This window comes from Schistocerca serialis, chromosome 5, assembly GCF_023864345.2.
Source record: "Schistocerca serialis cubense isolate TAMUIC-IGC-003099 chromosome 5, iqSchSeri2.2, whole genome shotgun sequence".
Lineage (NCBI taxonomy): Eukaryota > Metazoa > Arthropoda > Insecta > Orthoptera > Acrididae > Schistocerca > Schistocerca serialis.
The window spans coordinates 650,787,724-650,814,404 of record NC_064642.1 but is presented as its reverse complement, the minus strand read 5'-3'; the positions used below and the strand labels follow the sequence as shown (position 1 = coordinate 650,814,404).

At 41.0% G+C, this 26,681-nt stretch overlaps 1 protein-coding gene across 1 annotated transcript in view; it reads right to left on the bottom strand.

Annotated features, from left to right (window-relative positions):
- The window catches only part of LOC126482157 (sodium-coupled monocarboxylate transporter 1-like), a 101,951-nt gene that overhangs the window by 10,755 nt on the left and 64,515 nt on the right, over positions 1 to 26,681 (bottom strand). Inside the window, exons 9-11 of the mRNA XM_050106133.1 lie at positions 25,986 to 26,169; positions 23,792 to 23,878; positions 7,393 to 7,568 (exon numbers count right to left, since the gene is read on the bottom strand). Of these exons, the coding sequence (XP_049962090.1) occupies positions 7,393 to 7,568; positions 23,792 to 23,878; positions 25,986 to 26,169 (447 nt within the window). The remainder of the gene's footprint in view (positions 1 to 7,392; positions 7,569 to 23,791; positions 23,879 to 25,985; positions 26,170 to 26,681) is intronic.

Below are 26,681 nucleotides of genomic sequence, written 5' to 3'. Positions count from 1 at the left end.
ATTTAGTGTGTGAAGTATGTGGTTTCATCTTGGTTTCAAGTGGTTCACAATTACACCGTCAAACTGTTATTATTCGTAGCACGATGTCATCATAAATTGCGTTATCCACCCTGTGAAAGTTAAAACAAGGTTTTTGTGTTTTAATATAGAAGTTAGAATTTCTGTGTAGTAAATTATTTGAAGCAAAAAGTGTAATGTTATTTCCGTCCAGCATCCTACCACTTCCTCTTCGCCTCTACCATTTCAGAACCAACGGTAGATCATAGTCAAGGATGGAGCTAATTCACATATAAATTCGGTATAAAACCTGACATGCATTTCATCGTGGTCTTGCACTATATTGCGGTTCAGTGATTTTAGCTGTGTTTCAGCCTACTAGTACTCCAGGATGAATTTTTCATTCTGCATGTGGGAGTACGCTGTTTTGAAATTTCCTGCCATATTAAAACTGTGTGTTTGACATAGAACCTGGGCATCTTTTTTTGAGGCCGTGTCCACCGAAGGCAAACTTCGAGTAATTCTCAGGTATACGCCTTCGAAGTGCCAGGATATGGCCACCAGTGGGGTTTCTATGTCACTCAGTCCCGCTATTAAATGATGGGAAGGTTCTTTGAATTAACTTTTTATAAGAATGTTTGAATATTCAATTCATTATTTCAGATTTTGTTTAACTTTTCGATACTTCGGGCTCTATCTTCTTTACAACTTCGTGGAATTAGTGTGCCGCTGATATCCTCAACAAATGAATCAGATTTCTTAGTCTTGTGAGACAGGTCAAGAGATAAAATTTTGCTGCGATAGTTATTGAACACTTCGCGCGTCTTACATTTCATACAAAAACACGTTTCATGTAAGATCTGACTATTCAGTGATTTTTGCTCTATTTTAAGCCGGCAGACGATGTTCCCTCTCAAGTGTCCGGTTGAATATCAGAAAGAAATTTACCATGTTTAATGATTCTATGTGGTTCTAATTTTCTAGAGCTTGGCCAGGTATTCGCTTGAACTTGATCCACAGTTGAACTACGCGCCCGTGGCGCAGGCGCCACCGTCATACATATAATTCATGCACGCACTTATGGGGACCTTGACGTGAAATGACTGAAATTTTCGAAAACATTTTTTGTCGCCATCTAAATAATTTTATCCCGTCTCAAAAAATGTAATTTTTATCTAATTTTCAGTCGTTGATTTTGAACAAATGTCTGCAAACCAGCCACGCTCATGCGACAGGCAAGGAATATCACCATAAACATTTCTTGCCTGCCACAGTCTTGGAAACAATAAAGCCAATATACAGGGTCCTTGCAGATACAAAATTACTTAGCAAATATCTACATGGCCGTACACAAAACCCTAATGAGAGTTTCAACAGCTGCGTGTGGCACCGAGTACCAAAAACAATGTTTGTTGGATATACACTACTCAAAATGGGTGTGATGGACTCTGTCATCTGTTTCAATGATGGACAATTTAGGCATCCAGCTAGGAAATAATATGATAGCTGTTCTAACTGCCATAGATCGTCAGCGACTAGTCGAAGCTGAAAGGGCTGTGGAATCCAGAGCAAGGGAAAGGCTCCTGAAGAATTCTACAGGGGATAAAGAAGCAGGTGGCCAGCAAGATTATGCTGCTGGAATATTCTCAAAAACAATGTGAACATTCTTTTCTCATAATCTCAAACTACATTTTCAGAATATTAGGTACATACAACTTCACAATGGTTTTATCCATTTCATCAAATTTCTCTCAAGTGAAAAACGCAATACTCTTTGTATTATGCCCAATACATCAGAGAAGTGATCTATGTTTGTCAATCTGTATAATTTTAGCGATATTCTTAGACAAAATATTAATGTGGTATAATGAGGGTTTTACTGTTTCCTCAGATGCATTCCAAACTACAAAACGAGAGGCACAATGTGTTTCTATGAATGTTGACAGCAGCCTGCCACAGTTTGAATGCTATTATACTGATGATGGACCAGAAAATGTACCAAAATAGGAGCGTGTATTATAAAAACATCTGTTAGCCAAAATAGTGTAATTCTTAAACTATAACAGATATTTCAATAAATTTCCTTTCGCAGTTTGAGTTAACGTCATTCATTGTTGGTAGAAAAACCACAACTTCCTCCGCATTGTAGATCAAGACCAATATGCACTGAGAGCGAGGTCTGAAGATGCAGCCCGTTCACGTCCAGGTCCCCTTATTGTTTCGTTAGAGATTGGACGAAAGCAATACCGTATTTTTCAACTATAAAGCGCTAAGTACAATAAGACGTATCTTAATTTCTAAGAAATTTTAAAAAATAGTGTTTTTAACATTTTTATTAGATTGTAAAGTCTGACCAAAAAAATCTTAGTTTGTAAACTGATCTTTAAAATCCATAAAAATTGTCATCTGAACTTTCTTCTTCTTCTTCGTCGTCGTCGTCGTCGTCATCGTCATCATCGTTGTCCTCTTCATATATAAGATGGTCTTCATTGTGATCGAAAGGTTACTTTTACCTCACTTCTTGATCGATTTAACAGTATTTCCTTTCATCACTCCGGGGCACGACTGTCTTTTCCACTGACACACTTGTTTTTTTGTAAGTTGTTTCAAAGCTCCTTCCGTCGTGAATCATGTTGGGCTCCATTCATCATCCACTTGTTCCATTCCTCTCTCATACACACTTTACATGGTTTATTTATCGAGATATGAAGAGGTTTGCAATTCTGAAGTAAGTCCTCCCGGAATAACAGCAAGCCCTGTATTTACCTGTCTCGGTTTCTCTCACACAGGATTTTTCAAATGACAGCTAAACTGATCTAGCACAAATAGAGAACCCTTCAATAAAGCACCTTTGCTTCTCTCCAACACCCGGTTAATTTCATACCAGCCTCGTCCATCCCACCCTTGTCATGTACGTGAACTACAACACTTTGCGTGTTTCAGAAGGTTTTGGCACTGTTTTGCGCTTGAAAATGATCATTGAATTAAGTTTAGACAGACAGCACAACATGAAAGGACAACCGAGTAGTGCATTTTTTCATGTCCCCTTGCTTTTATAGTTAGGTTTTAGCACCTTTCGTGGCAACAGTTCTGTTACTCGGGACGTCATATGTATCAGAGGAGTTTCGTCCATTTTCGCTACTTGGCTTAGTTCCACACTGGTTTTCTTTTGATGTTGAATAACAAAGAGATGAAAGATAATATTTTCTCTTCATATCCTTGCGGCATTTTCTGAGATATTTTGGTTTCCGTTTTCATGATAAATCCATGACGCTTGATAAACCTGTAGCACAAACGAACTCCACCCTTAAAGTCTGTTAAGTTCCACTGTAGAGTTAGCTTACGAGCTTGTATTTGAATTTGTTTTGTGTTGAGTCTCGTGCCATTTTGACGTTGCCCTTGGATCCATTTCAATACTTCGTCTTCTAGTTTTGGCCATTTTGCATTCAGTTCTTTACTTGCACATTTAGTCCTCCTCGTTTCTCCAGTTCTTCTTTACTGGCCCACCAAATACGAATGATTTTTTTCTGTTGAAGGTGGGCCGAAATGTGGTTCAGCTACTCCGTTAATATGTGCTTCTGCATAAGCTATTACTTTTAAGTTTATAGCCCGCATCATATGAATACTTTCTATTTTTTTCCATTGGTAAACTAGCTACTAACAAAAATATTCTACTCTTAACAATGACACAAATCACTTTCAGTTCAAGTTCACTGCCACTTTCGACTTCAATGACGCATCGTAGGCTAAACAGAGTTCTGGGTTGGTGATGGCGGGACGTGAGGGAGACAGTTTTAGCAAGCTTGTGAATCCACGCTACCCATTTTCATTACATCAGTGCATTGCTGCTGCCAGTTGAATTCAATATTGTCAGATAGGAATAGGTTTCCCGCGGCATCGAGTATACGGCCATTTTTTAAGTCTGGCTGTGATTTTAAATAAAACACCGGACATTTTTACATCGCTTGTTTTGTAAATAAAATCGCCTTTCTTGCTGCAGCTTAATTTATTTTTCCAAGACGCGTTTCGCCATTTTCTTGCTGTAAGGCATCATCAGTAGGATCTGTAAAGATAGTTCTGTCTTTTAGATTATGAAACAAATCACGTCCCGAATTTTTAAGTAAATTAGTAATTACTTACGGTTTGCTGTGATCTGCGTTTCCTCTTATCTGGTCTGGAGCCTCCACTGCCTCTTTATTACTGACACGTAAGTACAATTTTCTATTCCAAACGTTTTCACATTGTTCACCGTGCTTCTCCTTCTTGTGTACTATTATTCTTTTGGCACTCGATATAGCTATTTCTTCCGACACTGTGCTATTAACAACGTACATACTGTAACTTCATTACAAACCAAAGAGGAGGAAACAAGTAATGAAGTTACAATATTTACGTTGTTCAAAACACAATGTTCGAAGAAAGTTATATCCAGTGGCAAAAGAATAATAGTACGCCACAAAAAAGGAGAAACATGGTGAATAGTGTGAAAAAGTTCGGAATACAATATTGTGTTTATGTGTCGGTAATAAAGTCGTAGTGCGATATCCAGACGACATTCCACGCAGATCACAGCAAACCGTAAGTAATTACTTATTTACACAATAAATCGCGACTTGGACTATTTCATAATCCAAAAATAACGAAACTGAGTCGTTATAGATCACACTGGTGATGCCTCAGAGTAAGAAAAAGGTGGAACGCGTTTGGGAAAAGTAAATTAAGTTGCAGCAAGAAAAGGCTGTTTTATTTACAAATCAAGTATTTCTATGCTTGCTGCGGAGGATGGCCACGCAAAAAACTTGTTATTTTTGTATTAATTTCGAGTATAAGACGCACGTGAATTTTGGAGGCAATTTTCCGAAGAAAAAAGTGTATCTTATAGTCCGTAAAGGGCGGCACCAAATCACTTCCCCTAATATACACATAGTACTACAGTGTGTGATTTCCACAATGTTCTGCCGGCCTCGGTGGTCTCGCGGTTCTAGGCGCGCAGTCCGGAACCGCGTGACTGCTACGGTCGCAGGTTCGAATCCTGCCTCGGGCATGGATGTGTGTGATGTCCTTAGGTTAGTTAGGTTTAAGTGGTTCTAAGTTCTAGGGGACTGATGACCACAGCTGTTAAGTCCCATAGTGCTCAGAGCCATTTGAACCATTTTTGAACCACAATGTTCTCAGCAATCGTTACGGGAATGTGGGACTTGAGTTACTGGACTGCATATTGGCCACTGTTAAATTTTCTTATACTGTATTACAAAAGATGCCTGATTGCATTATATTTTGATGTTTTTCATAATACTTTCGGGTCTTTCAGTTCAAAAAACAGTGCTTACATAAAATTCTCTCGCTGTCTCACTGAAGATGCGCAGCAACTTCAGAATATGTGCCCATTGTACATGAGTACAAAGAAAACGAGCCAACATCAGATAAATGTATTCTGTCACAGTGGATCTATGGAAAGAAAACAGTGTTTTCGAGCTGACATAATAGTGGAACGAATGCGTCAAGGAGCTTTCACAATGAATGTCGAATTTCATAAGTGTCGATATCACAGGAATACAAGCGTTCATGAAACAACTGAGACAATGACATGCTTTCTGCACAGACAGTAAGCTGTAATCGTGTCTTTATATAGACGTGTCAGCACAAAATTTATCATATCGACAAAGTAAGAGCTATCTTATTTTAGATACGGGAACTTTCGACTCAAACGTTAGCGGGCGCGGGGTCCACGACTCTGATAATTAGTCCTTCTCCACCTCCGTCCGTCACGCAAGCATTCTGTGTCTAGGAACAAATGAGATTCTTGTTTATCACTGATTTGCCAATGTAATTAATCAATCTACCATATGACAACATTCCAGAATGCAGAATTTGGAGTTCACTGTGTCAGAAACTTTTTGACTATTAATCATTGTTTCCCAGTAATTGAATTGAAGCAGTTTTTAATAATGCCGTTTTCCGAGCTACTGTGCATTTCCTCATATAAGTGTATCATAGCAAAATTAGAAAGATAATGGGAGAAAATGAGTGAAACTGACTTTGTGCCATATTTTAAAACTAGTTCCTGAACCCATCATTGCCCGGGAATTAATTTTGACAATTTTCTATTACAAAGGAAAACAAAAAGGTGGTGTGTTGGAAGTGTAATAAGGAAAAAATTCATTTCCACTAATTCGTTAAAACACTTTTCAAACAGAGAAACTGTCGTACGTAGAAATGCGCATAATGCACAAATGTGTAAGTACAGTATCACAATTAAGAACCGTAGTATGCAAAATACAAATTCTCTGCAATGTTTATTTAACTCAGAACTTGATTATAAACAGTATTTCTAGTTACACATTCACAGACAGCTTGGCGCAGCTGTTTCGCGTGTCTAAAATGGGATTTTGTAAACGTACATGTGGCACCATCTCTTCATAGCTTATAGAAGCCTATTGCTTTCGCAGTTAAAGCTGTCAAAAGCTCTACTAGGTGTCAGGAATTTTGTTAAGCTGAGTCAACTGTAAGAGTGTCTTAGCAAACAAGAACAAAGTATTAAAACTTCATTCATGATTCAGCATTTTATCACGCACCCCACCAGTGTTCATGACCTCATCTCTCTTGGACTACATGTCGTACCATGATGTAATTTTGTAGTTACATTCAACAGTGTATATGGACACTGTCTGAGAAATTAATATAATAAATCTGAACGTCGTGCGTGATGTGGAACTTCTTCACGTATCTCATTGTTTATGACGTCATATCTCCTGAACTTTGGTAGGTAGGTGGTTCTTATCACACAGTGATTATTGGCTGAAAGTGAGGGGTACGCGTACTAAGTTTGGTTGAAAATGGTGCAGTAGTTTAGGAGGAGATGTGGAAAGCACACACAGACACACAAGCACACACACCCACACACACACACACACACACACACACACACACACATATGTGCGCGCGCGAGCATACTTCCATAAATTTTTATAATATACATACTTATACAGACTCCTCAATTTATCCAAATCAAATCCTGCCTCAAGCGAATAACTCGACCAGTCGTCATAGACCAATATACAGCCTCATCGTAATATTAGAGGACTTATGCATTTCTGCGAATTTTGGAATCGTGACAGAGAACTATACAATTCACACTCCGTATATACGTAGAACAGAATTTATATTTGACGCTAAAAAAGCTTTTCTAGATGCTACCATCCCCCAAAAACCTAAATAACCTGAGTTTGAAACTGATATATACGACATTTATAAGCATAGAATCCTTAATACGTCAGAGGCAATCTTCACTAAAGACAAGTCTTCATTAAAAATAATTATCTCTATATATACACGAGATTCAGCGAAGTGGTGTTACCACTATTGTCTGGAGTATCGCTGAAGGAATTAGCTTACCTTACGGCACCTGTCTGAGCTACAGTTTCGATGGTAGATGTGAAATTCGCCGCGCATCCTTCGACGGAGGTGGGTAGCGTGGGATACTTCATGCGGCCCGTGGCAACGGCGTGCTGCGCCCCTGATAAAATAACTGCCACAGCCGCCATACCCAACAAGCTGCCAACAACAGCACCCTGTAATAAAAGTAGTAATGAAGTGCATTAATGAGTTAATTCAATCAGCAGAACTGTAATATATAATTATGTTGACCAATGGAAATGCTGTTTCGATATGTAAATGTTCAAAAATCCGCTTCCATTGCGTTGAATCAGTTGGTGTGTTATGAGAGATGCAGAACACATCTGCTAATCTACATAAATAACAAAGTAAACGTTAATTTTTTCAAAATAGGGTGAATCGCCTACTGCAGATATTGCGGAAATGGAAAGTGCTATTGACAGGTGGTTTTCACAGAATGGATTCGCAGTCAGGGGCTCGAATTGTTAGCCAATAAACTGAAAGTGTGTATTTTTTGTGCAAACATACTTTTTTAAGTGGAACAATGCCTTTTGATATTAACGAACTAAAAGTAGGATAAATTAGAATTTCAGTGGAGTTTGTTGCAGGGTTATAGTGGGAGTCGTTTACTAGATATGGTATTTTGAAAAAGTTTCCACTCCTACACTTGCTTGTGCCATTCAACCTGCGTATTCGCCAGTTACGATTTTGTTGTGTTGGCTTTCAGTGCCCTTGTGAGTTCCTTGAGAGCACTGCGACTTGCTAGTCGGTTAGTGTGTGACAGTCCAAACATCAGGTCGTCAGTAGACTATGGGATTTATCAATCCGGTACACGCTGACATGCTCATGGTGTATGGAAAGAGCAGGAAGAATGCAGTTCGTTCTAGTAAGGTGTATGCGACCAGACGTCAACCATTTCGGCAGTTACTTGTGAGCCTCTTAAACCAGTTACGTGATAGTGATTGTGTAACACCTAGACAACGTAACAGAAAAAAACAAGTGGCGACATAAGCGGGGGAAATTAATTTCCCTGCTGGTGTTGCAGTTGATCCGCACGTCAGCTCCCACGCAATCGTACGAGGAAGTGGCATGAATCAGGAAAGTGTCCTACTCATTGTCCGTCAACATAGATTCCATCAGCATCACATTTGTCTCCATCAAAAGCTGCATCGAAACGATTATGAGAATCGTGTTAACGTCTGTACATGGGCATTAAGACAGGATACTCCAGATGTACTATCATGTACCTTGTTGAGTGATGAAGCTACATTTACCAACCATGGCCAGGTAAACCGCCGAAATATGCGCTACTGGTCTGCTGACAATCGCCATTTGCTTCGTCAAGTGGAAAGTCAGCTCCCATGGAGGGTAAATGCATGGTGTGGTATAATAAATCATTAGTTCATAAGCTCATAGGTCTGTTTTTCATATGCAGAACACTGAACGCGCACAAATATTGAAGACCATCTTCCACGGAAGCTAACAGACGTACCTCTACAGACTACGAGTAGCCTATGGTACCAACAAATGATGGCGGAGGAGGTTCGAGTCCTCCCTCGGGCCTGGGTGTATGTGTTAATCCTTAGGATAATTTACGTTAAGTAGTGTGTAAGCTTAGGGACTGATGACCTTAGCAGTTAAGCCCCATAAGATTTCACACACACATCAGTGCACGAAGTGGAACAACGTGTGTTCACGAATTGTTTCCATATCGTTGGTATCGACGCAGAGGTCCTATGCATTGGCGGGCCAGATCTACAGATTTGATGTCTGTAGGCTTTCTTCTGTGAGGAAAGCTGATACACGGTGTCTAGAAGGACACACCATCTACACCCGATGATATGCAACGACGTATTACTGCAGCCTGATCGGACGTTTCTGCTGAAATGCTAGCACGTGTGCAGCAGTCGTTCCATAGCTAACTGAAGGCGTTCACTGCCGGTGCCAATACTTATTTTGCACACAACCTGTGATGGTCAACTGCCTCGCTACTTCCCAGAATACACATAACTAATGTATGCACTTGTTGTTCATTAGAACAACAAGTACATATCGTGAATGACAAGCGCATCTCGTCAATGACTGGCACTACAATCCTGCAACCAACACCACTGACGTTCTATGTAGCCTACTTTTAATTTGTTAACATCAATTAGCATTATTCCATTTAAAAAAGTATGTTTGCCCCAAAAATGCGCTTTCTAAGCATTGTTACAATCTGGTTATTGCCTAAAAATACGAAACCTTCACAACCAGTTCAAACAAATTTCGGGCTCGCCGCCGGTCGTCGTTCAATACTTCGCACGATATTTCAACTGGGAACCTGCTATTCATCTTCAGGTGAGCCGTCGCAGACTGGTGAAAACGTCCTCCGTTCCGCAATATATTGAACGACGACCGGCTGCATGCCCAAAATTTGTTTGAACAGTCAATTCGCGGGGAAAATTTTAAAATTCACAACTTCACAACCAATCCATTTTCCGAAAATCGCAGATCAGTAGGACTTTACATTTCCGCAATATTTGCGCTACAAGTTTTAGGTTATTTGTCCTGTCTATACAAGGAATATCTCAAATGACTGTAGAAAATGAAAGGACAACGCATGTCCGCATCCCTTAGCGTACGACGCTAGGCGTCACTGAACAGCGTCACGCGCCGCCAAGATATTTGGCGCACAATATACCATCCGAGATGTCATGGTAGCAGGGATGCAGGGCAAAGTTTTCAGTGTCCTCCGTTCCGCAATATATAGCGCACTGTAGTTTTTGCGCATGCGCCGAAAGCTTGGTAGATGAACCACACTGCCCACCGGCAGTGCCCTCGCCGGTGGAATAGCGGAACTCAGTTGCCCTCTGCGTTGCTGTTTGCCGCGGCTGTCGGCGCAATCTGTCGTCTTCGATTAGAGTAAATCGTGGAGATGATGGGATTCCATGCACTGTCCAGCTGGTAGCCGCTGTCACGGTTTAACAGATTTTCCGCCAGTCGTATTTCTACGGATTCTTTAATAATGGAGTCCCAGAAAGGCGTTGCTGTGGACAAAATCATTGTTTTCTCATACTCCATAGAATACCCGGTAGAAATACAATGTTCAGCAATAGCGGACTTGCTTGGCTGCAAAAGGCGGGTGTAGCGTTGATGTTCAGTGCAGCGTTCTTTCACGGTAAGTGTAGTTTGACCTATGTAAGCCATCACACGGGACGGTATCTTGTAAATTTCGGCCTTTCGTAGTAACAGATTGTCTTCGATGGTGGGCAGAAAACCACTTTACCTGGAATTTTGGCCGGCCGGAGTGGGCGAGCGGTTCTAGGCGCTACAGTCTGTAATTGCGTGACCGCTACGGTGGCAGGTTCGAATCCTGCCTCGGGCATGAATGTGTGTGATGTCCTTAGGTTAGTTAGGTTTAAGTAGCTCTAAGTTCTAGGGGACTGCTGACCTCAGAAGTTGAGTCCCATAGTGCTCAGAGTCATTTAAACCATTTTTTACCTGAAATTTTCGGAGGATTCTTGCTATTTTAAACGAATTGTTGCCAACGAAAGGAAGAAAAACTAATGATTGTTCTGACATGTTCTCCTCTTTATTCACTTCCTGCTTCCAGTTTTAACTGTTAGTGCCCTGTTAATCTGCCGGGTGGAATACCCATTTTCGCTGAATACTGTCTTTAGATTTGCGAGTTCTTGAGTTAAGCTATCTAGATCTGAGACAGTACGAACTCTATGAACAAGTGTTTTAAGCATACTCATGGTTTGCGGTTGGTGATGGCAACTCGATGCTTGCAGGTACAAATCAGTATGAATGGGTTTCCGGTAAACTGAATGCCCTACAGAACCATCATTCTTCCTTCGAACCAAGACATCCAAGAAAGGCAAACAATCATCTTTCTCTATTTCCATGGTGAACCGGATGTTGCTATGAATGGAATTGAGGTGATGTAGAAACTCCATTAATTTATCTTCTCCATGAGGCCACACTATGAACGTGTCATCCACATATTCAGTACTTCGCACGATATTTCAACCGGGCACCTGCCAGTCATCTTCAGGTGAGCCGTCGCAGACTGGCGAAAACGTCCTCCGTTCCGCAATATATTGAACGATGACCGGCTGCATGCCCAAAATTTGTTTGAACAGTCAATTCGCGGGGAAAATTTTAAAATTCACAACTTCACAACCAATCCATTTTCCGAAAATCGCAGATCAGTAGGACTTTACATTTCCGCCATATTTGCACTACAAGTTTTAGGTTATTTGTCCTGTCTATACAAGGAATATCTCAAATGACTGTAGAAAATGAAAGGACAACGCATGTCCGCATCCCTTAGCGTACGACGCTAGGCGTCACTGAACAACGTCACGCGCCGCCAAGATATTTGGCGCACAATATACCATCCGAGGCGTCATGGTAGCAGGGATGCAGGGCAAAGTTTTCAATGTATTTGTGGTGTCAAGGTAAATGAGAAGTCCAGACGAAGTTTCACAACTTTTATTTGAAAATAGCTACAGAAAGTGCTCTAAAATACGCTCTCCCGCTTGATTGCACTCCGTGCAACAACGCTGGATTGACTGTTGCATTGTTTCAAACATTCCTGAGAGAGTGTAAATAGGATGGGAGGCTGCCACAATGTGCGCTATCAGCTCTTTATCGTTTTCAATGGATGTTTAATGGACAACTGCTATCAGGTGGCCCCAGATGAAAAAATCTCTGGGCGTCAAGTCTGGGGAACGTGCAGGGCATGCCACCAACCCACAGCGCCCTATCCAGTTCTCATCAAAGGGTTCATCCAAATGCGTTCGCACTGGACGTGCGAATTGCGCCGGGGCACCATGATGTTGGCACCAAATTCGCTGTCGTTCGTTGAGGGGAACTTGTTCCGTCAACTCTGGTAGACTTTCTCGTAAAAGGATTAAGTGTCTGTTTGGGTTCAGTCGCATGGAACCAGATTATCGCCTACCGAGTTGACCTAAATGTTGACTGCGAAGCGATCTTGGTGTCCACGAACAAACGCGGCATGCGAATTTTCCCGTGCCCATACGTGTTTATTGTGGTTGTTGAACAAACCCTCTCATGTAAGGGATGCCTTATCTGGAAAAAGTACATGGTTCAGAAAGTCCAGTTCAATGGTAATCCTTTGTGAAATTCGCTAGCAGAATGCATTTCGACGTGGAAAATCGTCTGGGGGCCGAGCGGTTCTAGGCGCTTCAATCCGGAAGCGCGCGATTGCTACGGTCGCAGTTTCGAATCCTGCCTTGGGCATGGATGTGTGAGATGTGCTTAGGTTAGTTAGGTTTAAGTAGTTCTAAGTTCTAGGGGACTTATGACCACAGCAGTTGAGTGCTCAGAGCCATTTGAATCATTTTTGAAGACATAACTGAAGCGATACGGGCACTCGTAGGGACCTGTGGATGGCAGTAATTGTGCGTGGATGTAGCACTCAACGATTCGGAAAATGTCCAAAGTAGTTGGGTAGCGTGAGCGTTTCTATCTGCCGCCCCCTAAGTTCAGCGCATGTCTGCCTTTCTTTCCAAGAACACCACTCTATTTCCTGTCCGTTCCACACCGTGAGAAACACAAGAGCGTTCCCGTTTGATGACAAACTGACTCAGGGTGAACCAGACGCCGCAGAGTGCACAGGTGCTGCCCTCTATGCGACACCTATCAAACAGGCTTTAGCACAGCCAAAAACATTGCATTCACCTCTCAGTAAGAGGCGCAAAACCCGTAGTGTTATCCCGCCTGGAATATCCGCAATCACGTCGACTACAGCGTTTGCAAATAAAGGTCATAAAATTTCAATCCGACGTCCCTTTTATCTTTAGGTCACAAATACCCTGAAATCGTTGCCTTGCAGGCCTGCTACAATGACGGCTCGCATGGCATGTTGTGTGCCTACTGTCTTGGCGGCGCCTGACGCTGATCAGCGAAGCCTAGCGCCTTACGCTAAGCGATGCGGACATGGATTGCTATGACCCACTACTACACAAGTCCTATATTTTCTACAATATATATATATATATATATATATATATATATATATATATATGCAGGGTGATCAGAAAATGTCTGAAACGCTTGTAGGGATGTTGCAGGGCAGGTTGTACTGAGATATAAATGTTAAGAAACAAATTCAATACGTTCTGCCGTTTCATAGTTATTTAGCATTGAAGTTAGCCAATCAGGTCGTTGCGCGCGCAAATCCAAGTTTTATGTAACCAAACAAAGCACTCGTTGCGCAACACCGCTCCTGGCAGGCCGCTTGAATGTGAGCGCGCGATGCCCCCATTGGCTCGTTTCAACGCTAAATAACTCTGAAACGGCGCAACGTATCGAATTTTTTTCTTAACATTTATGTCTGAGTACAACCTGTCCTGCAACATCCCTACAAGCGTTTCAGACATTATCTGACCACCCAATATATAAAGGTCTGTAAAAATATTCGAGAACTTTGTCTACAAAAAGTTTTCTGCGTTTACTTTTTATTTATTGTGCATCGTCTCCTTCGAAATACACTCCTGCGCAATTGATACACCGCTCCCAACGCCATTTCCGCTTCCGGAAGTAGTCTTGGTACGTATCTAGCTGGATCGCGCGAAGCTCCGTCTGCAAATTCTCTTTTCTCTCGTATACCGTTGCAAATCTTCGCCCTTTCAACAGAGCATTCAGTTTTGGAAATAAAGAAGTCCTCAGGGCCAAATCTGAAGAGCACGGAGTATGAGGCATCAGAGTGATATCGTTTTTTGTGCAATAGTCACGCACCAACAGGGATGAATGTACGGGTGCATTATCGTGATTCAAGAGCCAAGTATTGTCGCTCCACATTTCAAGCCTATTCCTTATCACATTTTCTCTCAGGAGTCACAACACGTACCGATCGTACGATCGATTAACAGCTTGTCCCTGTGGCACGAATTAATGGTGAACTAATCCTTAAGAGTGAAAGAAAACTATCAGCATGGTTTTTACACCTGAGCTGGCCTGACGAGTTTCTTTTGGTCTTGGAGAACCTATCCCGACCCATCATGGAGATCGTAACCGTAGACCCACGTCTCATCACCAGTTCTGGTTCTCTTAAGGAACATCTCGTTCTTACTTTCGTGATCCAAAAGCACAGATGGCGAGGTGAATCTCTCTCTCGTCTTCACTCATGAGCCATGGGATGAACATGGCGGCAACGCGATAGATTCCAAGATGCTGTGGAAGGATTTCGTGACATGAGGCAACTGAAATGACACACTCTTCTGCAATCTTTCGAATACTCAGTCTTCGATTGGCAAGCACAGTTTCGTTTACGTTCTCGACATGAGTGTCGTCGAGGGGCGTGCTGAACGAGGATGATCCTTAACCTCTGTCTCGCTGTTTTTAAACAGTGTTGACCATTCGTAACACCGAGTACTGCTTAAACACTCATCACCGTGGGCCTCCTGCATCTTTTGGTATGTCTCTATAAGGGTTGAGTTAAAATTTAATGCAGACGCGTTACTCCTCTAACTCCGCCATCTCTAAATTCGCAAATTATGCCACACAATGTCCTACTCAATACAGCGCTGAGCAGTAAGAGATATACGAGAGTCGCGCGGAGTGCCCGCGCGGTTAAAGGTGACATGTCATGGATTGCGCGGCCCCTTCCGCCAAAGGTTCCAGTCCTTCCTCGGGCATGGGTGTGTGAGTTGTTCTTGTTAGTTCAAGTAGTGTGTAAGTCTAGGGACCGATGACCTCAGCAGTTTGGTCCCTTAGGAATTCACACAAATTTGAACGTTTTTGAAGGTACAGCAATGTAACTTCCGGCAGCTATACAGGGTGACAGTTACTGAACTACATGAAATCAAATCGTCATAATCTCTGAGCGGTTGGCCCAGGGCGAGATGGGAATTAGTATGCGCATTGTATGGTTTGGTTTACCGACGAAGCCCACTTTCATTTGGATGGGTTCGTCAGTATGCAAAATTGGAGCATTTGGAGGACTGAGAATCCGCATTTTGCGATGGAGAAGACTCTTCACCCTCAACGGGTGACTGGAAGATGTGTAAAGTCCAGTCACGGAATAATCGGTGCGATATTCCCTGATGGCACTGTGACTACTGAAAAGTACGTAAAGGTTTTGGAAGATGATATCATCCCCATTATCCAAAGTGACCCTGAGTTCGACAATATGTGGATCATAGAAGACGGGGCTCGACCCTCATCGAACCAGGAGAGTGTTTGATGTCCTGGATGAGCACTTTGGGAATCGCATCCTGACTCTGTGGTATCCAGAGGTCACTGGCATTGGCCTCGATTAGCCGCCATGTTCTCCGGAAGTGGACACATGCGACTCGTTTCGGTAGGGTAATATTAAAGACAAGGTATACAGCAGTAACCTCAAAACCTTTGCTGAGCTGAAAACAGACATTCAAGAGGTCATCGGCAGCAACGATGTTCCGACTCTTCAGCGGATTACGTAAAATTTCGCTATTCGTCTGCGCCACATCATCGCAAATAATGACAGGCATATCGAAAATGTCCCGAATATCTGTAGTGGCGTTTACATGTTAACTAAAGGATGTGGACGCCGTAGTTTGTAACTAATTTAAGTTTATTTCACATATAGTCCAATAAGTGTCACCCTATACATTAAACATAGGTATTTTTCTTCAACACGAGGTCTGTTAAAAAAATCCATATATATATATATATATATATATATATATATATATATATATAGAGAGAGAGAGAGAGAGAGAGAGAGAGAGAGAGAGAGAGAGAATTTGCCAAATTTAAGCCGATATTTATGAACAGCCTGTGTATCAGTAAAATTGAGCCATCGGAATGCATTGCCATCTGCCAAAGAATATCAGCAATTATTAAATCCGTAATATCTTTGTGTATTCTTTTCGTAATTTCATGGTCATCTAGCCAGTGTGCAGACCAAGTGGTCAAACTCGGAATGGTTGACTGAATTTGAATTAGATTGGGTTTTTCATCCTTCTCGGTTGTGTTGTTGCTGTGGTCTTCAGTCCAGAGACTGGTCTGATGCAGCTCTCCGTGCTACTGTATCCTGTGCAAGCTTCTTCATCTCCAAGTACCTACTGCAACCTACATCCTTCTAAATTTGCTTAGTGTATTCATCTCATGGTCTACCTCTACGATTTTTACCCTCCATGCTGCCATCCAATATTAAGTTGGTAATCGCTTGATGCCTCAGAATATGCCCTCCCAACCGATCCCTTCTTCTAGTCAAGTTATGCCACAAATTCCTCTTCTCCACAATTCTACTCAGTACTTCCTCATTAGTTACGTGATCTAGCCATCTAATTCCCTTCTCGGTATCGGCACTCAGTAAAACTATTCAATCCATCCACTTTGATTTTGTTTCATTTTCCAAACTGTCGACTTCTGATTGACGTTTTCAAACATGTTTGTATTCTGAACCATTAAATTTTGATAAATTTTGATTTAGTACATGTAATGTTTGTCTTTCGGGTTTATGGCTGTCCAACTAGAGGGTTTTGTTGCAAACTGTGCAAATGGCTTTAGATAAATGTTTTCTCATTGTTGTGACATGTGTTACCTAAAACAAGATTAAACCAAGTTCGAGAAAAAGTAAACTGAACTAGATATAGCGACCACAAAATATTGCCCATCATGTTAAAATATTAGAGTCCTGAATATCTTCTTGTAGGAAGATACTCTTAAATCTGCTATAAACCTGCCAAGTAGATACTACGAAATGCTGCAACTTGGACATTATTAATCGCGTATCACACCACAGTACAAAATACACATAAAGGAATAATTTATTTGCTTCCATAAGTAGAAATTGAAATTCCTTTCTTGACAGCGCTAGCATCATACGGCCATCTTCACTTGCGTTTTTGCAGTCGACAAACAACGTGACTTATCTTCTACTTTTCGTTCCTAATAACGTAATGCATAGTAGTTAGTCAGAAAACCAACTTCAATCAGTGCTGCGGAAAGTAGTTCAAAAATTAACATCACAGTTCCGACTAACAGCACGATTGTTGTCAGAGTAAATCTACTCAAACTGAAAAGGAAAAGCAGTTTACTAAATAAGGCTGTTTTCTAAACCCATGTTGGTTATTAGAAAAAGCCCCTCGTTTTCAAAAATACTCAGTAATAAATATTTTCAGCTTAACAGCATGATAACTCATTGCATTAAGTACAATACTGAGTAAGTTCAACTGTTATTAACTAAGTATAGGAATATCACTACTAGATACGATTACGTTAGTTTTTGATTAACAACAAAATACACTTCTTATGGGCGAGGAAAGACTTACTTAATAAGTGAAACTTACCCCGCCAACTCGAATCTAGCACTATTGTCGACTGAATCCATTCCGAACGCGAACCGACTTTACCCGTGACTTCACGAAGCTGGTTTCGACTAAGGCAGGGATTCGGTTGATTTTTGGCCGAAATCGAAACTGTGGCTGAAACCAATACTTTCGGCCGAAACTGGCCGAAACCGAAATTTCAGCCGATCCTATACAGATATAGGGCATACGTTAGTTGAAAATCTTAAACTCCGAAAGTTCTTCACCGAGAGGAGATGGACAGGGACAGCCGCTAGGTGGAAATGGAGGGAGGGTAGAGGTGAAGATAGACATAGAAATGAGGAGGAGGAGATGGAGAGAGGGGGGTGAGGAAGTGGACAGAAACATGGAGGAGGAGATTAGGACATATATCCAATTTCCATACGTTTTTGATAGTGTGCTTTCTCTTTTTTTTCCATTCAACCAGACTGAGCCACAGGAACGCGTGGCTGGGAGCAGGTAGTAGTTATATAAACGAGCATAAAACACGTGTTGGAGACAGAGTTCGCGAAAAAGTAGCATGTTGTCACAAATGTTGATTCCGCTATAGAATAGAAGTATGTCTCTCAGTGATGTTCTTTAGACCGGGAATAATTTGACACTCCCCCACATTCCTTTCTCTTCTCTAATGACGCCATCGCTGACGGAAGATAAAGCTCTGATCTACGTTCCTACATTTCTGGAAACATTTTAATGGGTAAGATTTACCTTTTCTCTCTACTGTAGTAATCGCTATTGAGTTTATTACATATTGACTGAATTGAATAGGCTTTTTATTGACAACATTTGAAATCGTGAAACAGGGGAAGAGAAACATGTGACGTTAGAGAAGAAAGTTAACGATTCACGTCCTGCGTCACACAAATAGTATACTTAGCACTTCTCAAAGCAAGTAACTTAAAAATACAGTGCTGGAACAACAAAATTTATATTTCGATGAATTAGTTAACTATATTTGAAAAAGCAGTAAAAATGACAGGGCTATAACTGCAAACACGTAGTCAAGGCAGTCCCAGAGTATCAGGCGAATCACCATTCTGATGGGTTACGACGAAGCGTTAAAGTAAGTACCTGACCGGGGGAATACTAAATCAAATATAGACAAAAGCGACGTGGGGCAGATGAAAACTGTCAGAAATCAAAATAACGGGTCCAGAGCAAAATACCATAATTATACAAATTTAGATTAACGTTATAGCCGATAATTAGGGGCAGTTAAGTAATAGCAGCCACTGATGCTATGAATCAAGTAATAATCTTTATAAATTAATTGGTGTGGAAATTTTAATATTAATTGTATATTGTTTCGAGGATGGTCGAGATAATGCTAATATTATGGTACTCAGCAGATATAGGAAAACTTTTCCGTAATATTGGCGATTCGATAAATAACTGCGTTATGAAGTTATAAATTATCGCCAAGATGGAGATCTCTGTTATAATAAGTGTTTGTGGAATAAAAGACTGCCTTTATGTACAGTGAAACACATGCAAGATTAACTTGGTGGTAAAAAGTAGCCAGACTCCATCAACCTAACGTCTCAAAAGGTCCTTTCAGAACTTTTTATGTGTAGTTGTTACATTGGCCAAAGAAAAGTAGTGCCACTTTGGCAGCACAACAGTTTTTCTCGAGGAAGAGGTTTTAAATAGGGCCGGTGAAGATTCACAATTTATCAGATCTTCACTAGAACAACACACGATTCCACGATGTATATAGTCAGACCCAGGATAAGCGATTTGAAGTTACCTCCCTCGCTGGCCTCATTTCTAGTGTCTTTACCTACTTCTTATAATTTGTATACCGCAGTTAACCGAGAAATGACTGCCAGATTTAAACTAAATACATCAAAAGAAGTTTTGCATCACCTCGGCTCCGAAAGTTCCGGGACCTGTAGAGAAAATTGGAATAGAGATCGACATAAACATCATTTCCGCCCTTTTTATTGCGTATGGAAACAACACATTGCATGTTGTACCACCATACAGCGAGACCTACAGAGGTGGTGGTGCAGACTGCTGTACGCAGCGGTACCTCTAATACCCAGTAGCACCTCCTCTTGCATTGATACATGCCTGTATTCGTCGTGGCATACTATCCACAAGTTCATCAAGGCACTATTTATCCAGATTGTCCCACTCCTCAACGGCGATTCGGCGTAGATCCCTCAGAGTGGTTGTTGGGACATGTCGTCCATAAACAGCGCTTTTCAATCTATCCCAGGAATGTTTAGTAGGGTTCATGTCTGGAGAACATGCGATGTTGTTATCCTGAAAGAAGTGGCTCACAAGATGTGCACGATAGGGGTGCGAATTGTCGTCCATGAAGACGAATACCCCGCCAATATCCTGCCGATATGGTCGCACTATCGGTCGGAGGATTGTATTCGCGTATCGTACAGCCGTTACGGCGCCTTCCATGACCACCAGCGGCGTATGTCGGCCCCACATAATGCCACCCCAAAACAGCAGGGACCCTCCACCTTGCTGCACTCGCTGGACAGTGTGTCTAAGGCGTTCAGCCTGGACGGGTTGCCTCCAAAAAGGTCTCCGACGATTGTCTGGTTGAAAGCATATGCGACACTCGTCGGTGAAGAGAACGTGATGCCAATCCTGAGCGGTCCATTCGGCATGTTGTTGGGCCCATCTATACTGCAGTGCATAGTGTCGTGGTTGCAAAGATGGACGTCGCCATGGACGTCGGGAGAGAAGTTTCAAATCATGCAGCATATTTCGCACAGTCTGAGTCGTAACACGACATCCTGCGTCTGCACGAAAAGCATTATTCAACATGGTGACGTTGCTGTCAGTATTCCTCCGAGCCATAATCCGTAGGTAGCGGTCATCCACTGCAGTGGTAGCCCATGGGCGGCCTGAGCGAGGCATGTCATCGACAGTTCCTGTCTCTCTGTATCTCCTCCATGTCCGAACAACATCGCTTTAGTTCACTTCTAGACACTTGGACACTTCCCTTGTTGAGAGCCTTGCCAGGCAAAAAGTAACAATGCGGACGCGATCGAATCGCGTTATTGACCGTCTAGGCATGATTGAACTATAGACAACACGAGCCGTGTACGTCCTTCCTGGTGGAATGACTAGAACAGATCGGCTGTCGGACCCCTTCCGTCAAATGGGTGCTGTTCATGCATTGTTGTTTATATCTTTTGGCATGTTTAGTGACATCTCTGAACAGTCAAAGGGACTGTGTCTGTAATACAATATCCACAGTCAACGTCTATCTTCAGGAGTTCTGGGCACCGGGGTGATGCAAAACTTTTTTTGATGTGTGTATGTTCAAAATGAACGACTAAAGCATTTTTTTTTTTTTACTTGCTTCGGTGCGACTACATTTGTAAAACACTGGGCGCCTTTGTGTTTTTCATCGAATACTTCAGTGCACCTCTTTATGTGATTTTGAGTAGTATTGTAAGCTCCACAACTGTCCTTTGATTCTAGAAGTAGCCTTAATCATGTTCATTGTACCGTAATCAATGAAAGTCTAGAGTTAATTAGTCCTGTCAGTAGTAAACGAAAGCTGATATCAAGGACGCGATGGAAAAGGGAATCTCTCGGACACTTTTCCAGTTTTTCAGTTTCCAACAGCGCGGAGGGGAGAATACTGTCGATTACGGAACAAAATATGTATTCTGTGAACATTGCATCCAGATTTGAACGTCCGTCATGAACTGCAAAGTAATATGACACTGTAACACGATTACTGTGACTGTCAACGATTAACAACAGTTGTAATTGATGTGCACTACCCAGCTATTAGCACGCTACATAGAGTAACGACGCCACTCGTTGGACGTCAGAGCAATAAAAGCAAAATATATAGACAGTTGTAAAATGGTTTCAGCAGCTTTTACGACACTGTAAATCCGGTTCTCAACAGGACGCTGTTGTAACCTACTTGTATGGATGCGTGAAACGTTCCTTTGAGAACAGGGCTGTTGTAATGGTGTTAATGTTTGCAGTCCTGGCAGGGCAAGAAATGAGGCACAATATAATATTTGTAAGAGCAGGTTACTGCTTTGAATAAAGTAATCATAGGAATCTAAAATGGACTGCTTGATCGTCAATACTAAAAAATCCCAATACAATTACTAAAACCCATAAACACCCAATTTTATCCACTTCTTTTTTTATTTTTTTCTCAACATTGCTTGAGGTGGGAACTTTAAATAGGTTAACTAACGGATGAACTGCAAAATCTATAGCTGCTGACATACACACATAGGGAAAAACGGTCTTGAGAAATATATATACGCTGCAATGCAGATCTCTGCACTTAATGGGGAACTAAATGCGTCATCTGAACATGTTTCAGTAGCCAATCCCAATCTAAAATTGCAACTAGCTCTGATCTTTACCTTTTCAATTGGTAGTATCTGGATCAAGTACGTGACAATCAGGGACCCGAACTCAAATTCTAGTCTAGAACACAACTTAAACTATTTATAAATAATGAAATTATAATATTACTTGAAAATACAGCTCTGCGGTTGCACAGGTAAAAAATTTTCAACTTTACCTAGGTTTCAACTGCTCTAAGGCTGCCTTCGTCAGAAGTAAAAGATTTTTACATTACCTATAACAGAGTTTTGGAATAATATAAAAATTATTAAATTAAACATATGTAATAAAATTACATCATAGCTAACTGCTACGGTACATCGACGGCGCGCGCGCCTGTCAGTCTGATGCTGCTTACAGTGCCGGCGCGTCTTAATCAAGTTGTGCATTCCTAGGAAAATTTTGTAATGTACAAATATATTTTTATCTGTAACGTGAGCACTGTTGCTCTAAACCATTTCATAACTATTTACTCTATGTAAGTATGCTTTCTTTGTCTACTGTACCGTAGCAGTTAGCTATGATGTAATTTTATTACATATGTTTAATTTAATAATTTTTATATTATTCCAAAAAACTGTTATAGGTAATGTAAAAATTTTTTACATCTGATGAAGGCTGCCTTAGAGCAGTTGAAACCTAGGTAAAGGTGAAAATTTTTTACCTGTGCAACCGAAGATCTGTATTTTCAAGTAATATTATAAATTTCGTCTACGGTTGCTGCATTGTCGACCATGTTCAAAACTGTAATGAAATTATGTTTCATGAGGAGACAACAGATTAACGTTGAAAAGTCAGTGATGATATGATTCGGTTATTTCTATAGTATTTGTATCAGCAACCTGTGGATATGTTTTTTCCAGTAATTTATCTAGTTGTCATACCTATCGCGTTATTACTGCATTATGTCGAGGTATCCTCATCTTCATGAATTTTCGTGTGCAGCTCGCATTATTGTCATCAATATCGTGCATTTGTCGTGATCTTTACGTAGGTAATAAAAGAGAATGTGTTCTTCAACAGTTTCAGAGTTCAACAATATAGATCTCATGAATAAATTTTCCAGATTTTTACCTCTTTTTTTCTTTCTTTGGTATTCAAATTTTCTTTAATGAGGAACAGAGACGGGATAACAGTCTGGTGAAAACTAACAATGGGAACGTGGTTCGAGTTTAACTGAGAAATGTATGCTAGCAACTGCTGTTTCAATAAGTCGTTCTCTCATTTCGCCGCGTCAAATGTGTTCACCGACCTTAGTATTACTGAAATACGTTCATCACTGTACAACGTTGACTGACTGTTTTCACTGTTTCGTAATTTCTGTCAACTGTGGCCACTAAAAGGCTAATCCCATTAATAATACATCAGTTGTATTCATGTTTTCAGTTATTTTTCTTTATTTCTTTCCCTGACGTGCACTACACATGCATCTTACGTTACACAGTTCTATAAGAGAAAGTGATAAGGCAAAATTTGTACATTGATTTATTATGTGTTTTACTTCACACTTTTTTATCACTACCAGTGGAACAGAGATAATGTCTTTAGATGGAATTTGGATTCACATTCCTGCGTTAGCTAATCAGAAAAATTGAAAATTCCATTGATCCCTCGTCGTTGATATCCCATCATATACGCTGCTCAAAGCATTTTCGTATTACGGTTGCTTTTCAGTATCTTAGGTTTTTACCAGAGAGAGGTGTAATGAAATATCTGTAGGAGTAACGGCTGCCTCTTACCTTGGTGTTTGCTGACGGCACCAGCATGCCAAGCGTGAAGAGACCCAACAGGGCGCCGTTGGACACACCACCAATACTGTATCCCAGCTGTGGGCATTCAAAACGTTTGTTTCAGGCACACAAATTAAATGACACTTTTTGGCATTTTTAATATATGACTGCGAGGAAAATACAAGTTTTTGAATGTTACTTATTTATTTACTGAAACGACTGACTTTCGGCGTGATGTATTACCTCTTGACGTCATATCGATCACTTTGTGTCGCGAGTACCTTTTGTAATTTGTCTCTGACATCTTTCAACTGACGTACTGTGCCATGTTTACATTGTTGAAGGAGATGAGACAGGAAGGAGAGGATGAAATAGTTCGTAGTCTGGTTCTCTCAAAATAACACCAAGGACGGCAATGAGATTGGAAATGCGAAAAAGTTTGGAACAACTCTGCTATTCGCACATAATTTGGGGCTAGAAACCATAAGTCACCACCTCTCCGTCATTTACTGGGCAAAAAAACCCCAAAGCAAATTTGCTCTGTCGCCAGTATTCGGTATCTGTATTGGCAACAGTCGGTAGCTACCTACTCAGTCGAAATTGTACGAGGTATTGATAGAGACAACCGCATCTGATTACTCCAAAAATGTGGACGTGCGAAATTTTTAATTTTCGCCCCCTGTGGAAATCGTAATCTTGTGCATACATACACATCCTAATAAGGGGCGAAGAAAAGTAGAAAAAAACCTAATTTAAAACACTTCGTTTAAAAAAGAAACCACTGCTGCCAAGCATCGACTTCTAGTACCACGAAGAGTCTCAAAAACTATATGTGTGAAACACACTCCTTATGAAAGAGAAAGGTGATAGAAATTATGCAGCTAAATTGTTATTTTACAAAGAAGTGTGTTTCCATTCGAGAAATTTACCAATGGTAGTAATTATCTGATGAGATTTGGACGTACCATCTCTGGCTTTGGTGAAATCCTCTTCTACGGTTTACCTCTTAAGTTAGAGACCCAAATTCACGTCTTTGCTTACAGTGAAGCATTATTTTAGAAAGAATTTTTAAGATCGTTAAGGAACTCAGCGATCGTAATTAACGCCGAAATAAAATGTAGCAGTCGAGATTACAAAATTATGTTCTATCCAGTGATGGTTTCGGTAATAACGACCATCTTCAGACTGAAGGTGTAGGTGGTGAGACGAGCGAGTGACACGACCTCTATGTGGTACCATCTGCTGTCGGTCACCAACTGCTCCAGTGACAGATACTGGCTCTTATCACTCACACCTCTCCAACATAGGCGTAACATAATTTAATTTGTAAGTAGGCTGTTTAGGTTTTTTTATTGGTAACGCCACGTAGCGCTCTGTATGGAAATCACTGGCTGTGCTGTGTGCAGTCTGTGGCTGGTTAGCGTTGTTGTAATATTCGCTGTTGTAGTGTTGGGCAGTTGGCTGTTAACAGCGCGTAGCGTTGCGCAGTTGGAGGTGAGCCGCCAGCAGTGGTGGATGTGGGGAGAGAGATGGCGGAGTTTTGAGAGCGAATGATGAATGATCTGGACGTGTGTCCATCAGAGACAGTAAATTTGTAAGACTGGATGTCATGAACTGATATATATATATATATATATATATATATATATATATATATATATATATATATATATATATATATAATGAGTATTGAACACTATTAAGGTAAATACATTGTTTGTTCTTTATCAAAATCTTTCATTTGCTAACTATGCCTATCAGTAGTTAGTGACTTCAATAGTTAGAATCTTTATTTAGCTGGCAGTATTGGCGCTCGCTGTATTGCAGTAGTTTGAGTAACGAAGATTTTTGTGAGGTAAGTGATTCATGAAAGGTATAGGTTACTGTTAGTCAGGGCCATTCTTTTGTAGGGATTATTAAAAGTCAGACTGCGTTGCGCTAAAAATATTGTGTGTCAGTTTAGTGTTGATCAGAATAAGTAAAGAGAGTAATGTCTGAGTACGTTCAGTTTTGCTCAGCTGTTTGAAAAGCAAATAATGTAAGAGGTTTATCAGCACAGTCATTCATAAATTTTTCTAAGGGGACGTTTCAAATTTTGTATTTTTATATTATTTTAGTGGTAAAATTTTTGGTCACTTTCGCCTCAAGAAACACAGGTATATTGTTAAAGCTTCAATTCTGACTAGCTGGCAACGGATCTCACCTCAAGCACGGTGCCCAGCTTCTCTACTACAAAGACCAAAGCTATGGTGATTGCTCCCACCACAAGCACGATGCTCTGCATGATGAGGTTCACCACGACGTCGGACTTCTTCCCTGGCATCAGAGGAAGCAAGAAGTCCTCGTAGATGGTCCCAGATAGTGCGTTAAGGCAACCAGACATGGAACTGAAAGGACAGGAAAAGTTTCGAAAACAGTCCTTTTTCTCTGACATGGAACATGCAATTCATCGGCAAATGTCAGCTAATTAAGATTAAGTTTAACTATTCACTAACCATTACTTAATTTTCTTCAGTATAATTACTTATCATTTGAGATACATACTGATGTTGCACGAAGACAGACTTCACATCTTAATTGGCTATTCTTCGTCATCGATTTACGCAGTTATGTAATTTCTCTGGCTGTGTAGCTCTCACGTAGCAACGTCGTCACGTATCCAAAGGTGGAAGGAGAGTCGTCTACTAAACCTGTTTGTAATCTGCCGAAAGTGTGTTCTATGATTTTTGGTAGAGTACAGATAAGCAGTCCCCATCACTTGTCTTGGTGAGTGTGAAAGCCATACTCAAGTTTGGAGTCGTACTACAACAATATCAAGTTAATTTGGTGGACTGAGCTGCTTTATCTACCTGACTCACGAAGCGGATCATTGGGTATTATGTTGTAAAGGCAGGTAGCC